The sequence below is a fragment of the Gekko japonicus genome, unplaced genomic scaffold (assembly GCF_001447785.1).
Source record: "Gekko japonicus isolate JY-2015 unplaced genomic scaffold, Gekko_japonicus_V1.1 scaffold1376, whole genome shotgun sequence".
Classification (NCBI taxonomy): Eukaryota; Metazoa; Chordata; class Lepidosauria; order Squamata; family Gekkonidae; genus Gekko; species Gekko japonicus.
In genome coordinates, this window is record NW_015160882.1 from 94,436 (window position 1) to 100,761 (window position 6,326).

General features: G+C 38.7%; 1 protein-coding gene across 2 annotated transcripts in view; it reads right to left on the reverse strand.

The window, feature by feature from the left end:
- Nucleotides 1-6,326, reverse strand: part of SSBP2 (single-stranded DNA binding protein 2) — a 180,922-nt gene that overhangs the window by 21,247 nt on the left and 153,349 nt on the right. For both annotated transcript variants that reach the window (XM_015423307.1, XM_015423299.1), the window contains one exon: nucleotides 566-620. In XM_015423307.1, the coding sequence (XP_015278793.1) occupies nucleotides 566-620 (55 nt within the window). The remainder of the gene's footprint in view (nucleotides 1-565; nucleotides 621-6,326) is intronic.

A 6,326-nucleotide genomic window follows, 5' to 3' on the forward strand; every position in this document is an offset into this window, starting at 1 on the left:
ACACACAAAGCATAAGATAGGTTATCAATCTACCTTGCTACCCTGAATTTGTAGTGTTTAGTTTGTAGTTTATAGTGAAAAAGCAATAAAAAATTCCAAAAAAAAAACAAAAAACCTGTGGCGGGGAGTTTGTGGCAGAGCGCCAAGACTTTGTTCGTGAAATAGCTCACAAATGCCTCACATTCCCTAGCATTTAGTCTGCCCTGTGGCAGAGCTGTTAAAGACTAAATCATTCTAAACAATTGGGCTGAGTGCGAGCTCGTGGCCGCAATTGTGGCCGCAAAAAACTCATGCTTAGCAGCTTTGACTGCCATCGCATAGGATCTCATAAACGTCCTATAAGATGTTCTTGTAGCTTCGTCTTGAGCCCGGCACCACTGTCTCTCTAGCCGTCTCAGCTCTCACTTCATAAGCTGCAACTCCTGGGTAAACCAGGGAGCAAGTTTAGAGCGGGGGCGCAGAGGGTGCCGGGGAGCGATCTCGTTGATGGCTGCAGATATACTCTTAAATACTTAAATACTCAGGTTATTTTAATTGTTTTCATATTTTTTGATTACATTAATACCTGCTGGACTAGGCATGATGGGTGTTCCTGGGGGTCCTCCACCTCCTGGTGGGCCCTAAAAAGAATCAAAGAAATTAAATTAACATAAGTGAAAAAAATAAAACAATCCAAGAAAAGTATATGGCTTTTCTTGCTAAAAGACAGGAGACATTTCATTTTATACAACGAAATAGAAGACAAAGTCTTAGCAGCCTTCTGTGAACTGGCTGAACTCAACACAGTAGTCAGGTCAGTCAGTCAGTCAGTCAGTCAGTCAGTCAGTCATTATTTTCCCAAACCTTGATTGCTTGTATTGACTGAAGTACAAGGGGGGGGGGAGGTAGTAAACCAACGTAGTGGTCCTCATTGCTCTAGATGTCTGTCACCACCTACCCTGTGCTTTGCTCCTTGTCAAGTTGGATTCTGTAGGCCTCTTTCATCTCACTATGTATGCTACCTGCTGTACTACTCAAGCACTAACCAAGGATTTACTTATCTGGATCTTGAGAGATGCATGAACACAGTCTTTTCTGTGACCTTTGCTCTGTTCAATCCCAATTATTTTATTTTGTCCAGGCCATGCTTTTTTTTTTTTAAAAAAAATATTTTTTTATTAAGTTTTTAAGATACACAAGAAAGGGGAAAGGAGAAGGGGCAGGGGAATGAACAAAAGTATTGATTTTCAGCATGTAACTTTCCTCTACTAGTCATTTCATATTATACACCAATAAGCTGTGATATTTATTTATATTTTTATTTAAAATTAATAAAAGCTTCTTAATATTATAATATTAGAAAGTTCAAATCTTTATATCCAATTATCCAATTATAAAATGGAGTCCATAGTCCATAGTCCAACAAAGTCTTCTTTCATTTGCCCTGTTAACATTGAAGTCAATTTGTCTATGTCCACACTTTCCATAGTCTTCGCTATTAGATCATGTTCAGAAAGTGTTGATGGAAGTTTCCAGTAAGTTGCAAACAAGATTCAAGTGGCAGTTACTACATGAATTATAAAATATCTTTGATTTTTGTCAAAGTTCTCTGGTATACAATTCAACAAAAACAATTCTGGTCGAAAAGGTACGGAGATCTGCGAAACTGTCTGTATAAAGGTATGTACCATAACCGAAAACATACGCACTATATCACATGTCTGCCACGTATGATAAAACATACACATACGTTTTTTACACTTCCAACAATTATTTGACATATTTTTATACATTTTAAGCTAATTTGTCTGGTGTTAAATACCATCTATAGAACATCTTATACAGATTCTCTTGAAATGCCACCGATTTAGTTATTTCCACATTCACTTTCCATAGTTTGTTCCACTGTGTAAGATCAATATTATGACCTAAATTTTGCATCCATTTCACCATGGTCTTTAACCATTTCATCTTCCATTTTCATTTGCATTAAAAATACATACATTTTCTCGATCAACTTATCATTAGATGTACATAACTTCTCAAATATACTTCATTCAGAATAAAAACCAACTTTTTAATCTTTAGCCTATCTAGATTCAATTTGAGCCCTTGTCAACCAATCTATACTAATCCCCTGCTTTATTAATCCTTCCTTTGTTTTTAAAAGTCTTTTGTCATCTAAGAGATCTTCATACCTAAAAATTCTGTCTGAGGGGATTAAACTTGGTTGTGAGAAGGCTTCCAGGGGTAAGACCCATCTTGGAATTTTAGAGTACACCAAAGGTAAGATTTTTTCCCAAGTTGTTAATAGGAATTTTCTTATCAGATGATTTTTAAAGTATTTATGTCCAACTGCTTTCCCATACCAAGCAAAGGCATGTCACCCTGACTTTAAATCATGTCCCTCTAGAGCTAAAAGTCTTTGATTAGCCAATAGAATCCAGTCTCTCATCCATACCAGGCAGGCCGCTCTGTAATATATTTTCTAATCCAATAGAGCAAAACCTGCATTTTCTTTAAAGTCTTGTAACACTTTCAACTTAATTCTTGGCTTTTCCCCTTGCCAAATAAATTTAGATATTTGTTTATTCATATCTTCAAAAAAAGAATGATTAATACAAACAGGGATAGTCTGCTACAAGAAAATAATATGTGGCAATATATTCATTTTCACAGCTGCAATCCTTCTCGTTAGGGATAAATGGAGAGCTTTCCATCTTTCTAAATATTTCTTAGTCTCTTGAAGCAATTTCAAATAATTGTCCTTCACCAAAGAACTACACTTTGGAGTTAAATTTATTCCCAGATATTTAACTCTTTTCTCTAGCTGAAATTCTGTTAGATGAATTAACTCCATTTTCTGGATAAAAGTCACATTCTTTGTTATCACCTTTTGTCTTTTGGTAATTAATTTTCATCCCAGCCATTTCTTCATACTCTTTAATTTTATTCAACAAATATTCTATAGAATCTGTTGGGCCTTCCAAAATGAATACTAGATCGTCTGCAAATGCTTGTAAGCTTATACTTATGACCCTTAACTGTGGCTCCTTTGATTGCAGTTAAGATAAATACAAGTGGTGACAAAGGGCACCCTTGTCTTGTCCCTTTCAAGATCCAAATAGTATCTGTCAAGTCATTATTTATAGTTATCCTTGCTTTCTGTTTAGTATAGATGGCTTCAACTACTGTTATAAAGTCAGGTCCAAATTTCATTTCCTTCATCTGTTCAATAAGAAATTGTCAGCTGACATTATCAAAGGCTTTTTCAGCATCCAAAAATACTAGGGCCACGTGTTTCTCAGGATGAGATTCATAATATTCTAATGTATTCAGAACCATTCTGACATTGTTCCTTAGTTGCCTTTTCGGTATAAATCCTGTTTGATCATGATGTATAAGTTCTGATAGTACTTTTTTCAATCTTGTGGCAAAGACTGATGTGAAAATTTTATAGTCACAGTTAAGCAAAGATATAGGTTGATAATTCTTAACTTCTTTTGGATCTGTTTCTTCTTTATGTATCAGTGAGATGGTTGCTTCCATCCAAGATTCAGGCAAAAACCCCTCTTCCATAACTGTCATAATCATAGTAAAAGAATAATATCTACTAGCATTTTATAATATTCTGTGGGTATCCCATGTTTTCCCAATTTTTTGCTTTTGTATAGCTTCTGTGATTTCCATTATCGTGATAGGGTCATTAAGATAGTTCCTGTTCTCTTCAGATAATATAGGGAGATCCTGTTCTTGCATATATTGTTTTTGTTTTTCCTTTGATATATAAACAGATATATAGCTGAGTATAAAAAGATTGCACAATTTTCTTCAGCTCTTCTTTCTCCTTCTTCTCTCCATCATATAAAGAATGGATCAATCTCTTTTCTCTTTCCTGTCTGAGTTTATAGGCTAGCCATCGCCCTGATTTATTTGCATGCTCAAAATAATTCTGTTTTGCAAATTTCACATTTTTAGCCATTTCTTCCGAGAGCAACAAGTTAAGCTGATGTTGAAGAACTTTAATTTTAGATTTTAAATTTTCATTTGAAGGATCTATTTTCAAATCACCTTCTTTTTTCTTTAATGCATCCAAGATATCTTGATATTGATTTCTCTTTTCTCGTCTCTTCCAGCTGCAAATCTAATTGCCGATCCTCTAAAATAAGCTTTACTTGCATCCCAGATAGTTCTCATTGATGTTTCCATGTTTATATTTTGCTGAAAGTATAACTTCCTTTCCTTTTTAATATACTCCACAAATTGTGCATTTTTCAACAGTTGAACATTTAATCTCCACCTGAATGTTCTTGGAACATCCTTTATTTTCACCAACAAAGGATTATGGTCTGCATATGATCTAGGTAAAACATCGACATCTTTAATATCCTGTAAAAGACTTACTGAAGCCCAACACATGTCAGTTCTAGACCAGCATTTGTGCCTGTCAGAATAAAAGCTATAGTCTCTTCCCGTGGGATTTCATACTCTCCAGGCATCAACTAGTTTATATTCTTCAACCAGTTCTAAAAAGGATCTTGGAAGAAGTCCTTTGGAGGCTTTAACCTTCTTATTAATCTTCCTATCCAAGTCATAATCAAAAACTGCATTGAAATCTCCCAGTAGGCATGTCAGTATAGTCAAATCTTTCTAAGACATCTTTTAGGCAGTCACATTTTTTTCCTTGGTAGTCATTCGGGGCATATATCATTACTAATAAAATCCTTTTATCCCCAATAGTAATTTCCACCAACAACAGTCTCCCATCCTCTGCCGAAAAGATAGGTTTCAGTCCTTTTTCTATAAATGCTACAATGCCTCTCTTTTTAACTTCATCTGATGATATAAAAGTAAATCCAAGTTTCTTACATGACAGATAGTGTTGATCTTTCCGTCTTAAATGTGTTTCTTGTAAACGGGTAGCATCTGCATTTAATTTCTTCAGTTGCTTAAAGATTTTCCTTCTCTTCTCTTGGTGAATTTAGGCCATTGATACTAGCGAAAAATATTTTATTGTTGTTCCATTACACACGTCCTTTATTACTGTCCTGAGGCCGGGACTCCTGCCCCCCGTGCCAAAGACCACCACCCCTGCTGGCCCCGAAAGCTGAGCAGCGGATCCACTCGCACTCACCTGTGGCGCGGCAGAAGCAGGGGGGGAGCGGAGGCAGCAGGACGAGCAGCGGCGGCACCACCGCTGCCCTCCATCAGGCCCCAGGAAGCGGCTGGCAGCGCAGCCGGGAAGCGGCGTTCCAGAGGAGAGGGGGCTGCACCGGGCTTGTGGCCCGGTGCGAGAGCCCGCCCACGCGGCTGAGCACATTGACCCGGGCTGGGAAGGATGGAAGCCGGCATGACCCCGCCCCAGGAGCCGTGTCTGTGGCTTTGTAGTGGGGAGGGGCCAGGGAGCTGGGAGGGCACTCAGAAGAGCGGGGAACGCTGGGGGGGAGAAAGGAATAAAAGGGAGGAAGGAGGAAAGGCCGGGGATGACTCCTGGGTGAACGGGTGAGGAACAGAGAGAGGGCACCCCATCCAGCAGGGACGGGTGGGTAGGGAAGGTGACCTAACCTCCCTCTCCTGTCCAGGTGTCTGAGGCAGCTATTACTCCTGACGACCCAGGTGGGGAGGCATTGTGGCTGGGCTTGGTGACAAAGGGAGCTCAAGTGACGAGGACAGCCACGAGTCATCAACCAAGCTCCTGTGACAATTACTACCTTTCTTATTTCTTCTTGTCTTCCTTTGAGATTTCGATTCCAGATTAAATTTCTCTGCTGGTTCAAGTTCAACTTCATCTGATGCTGTTGAATAATCCTGTGTTGAGCCATCTCCTCCTTTCTCTGATGAAATTCCACTCTTCACCTTCACTTTCTTCGTCTCTCCACTTCTCAGTTTACTCCCATGTCATTCCATAAAGTCTTTAACTTTAGGGGCCAAGTCAATCTTAAATCTCAGACCTTCAAACATGAAAAGAATCCCTTCCAGTACTAACCATCTAAAAGAGATGGCGGGGAAGGACAGAGAAAAACTTTTGAAAGCGAAAGGGTCTGAGAGCCCGAAACTGGAAGTTACCAGTGAGGTGGCAAAGTCTATAGCGGATTATATGCGTCCTCTGCTGGAACAGCTGAATAAATTCAAGGAACAGATGTCTATAGTGACTCAAAGCATTACTGCACAACAAACCCAGATAAACGATTTGATACAAATAATGAAGCAAGATGCTGAGAAGGTAAAGGATGTGGCTGTAACTACCCAGAAGGTGAAGAAAAAAGTGCAAAAGCTGGAAAGGAAACAAATCTCCATGGAAGATCAACTGTTGCAAGTCCAAATGGAAAAGGCCAACATGATCCTTC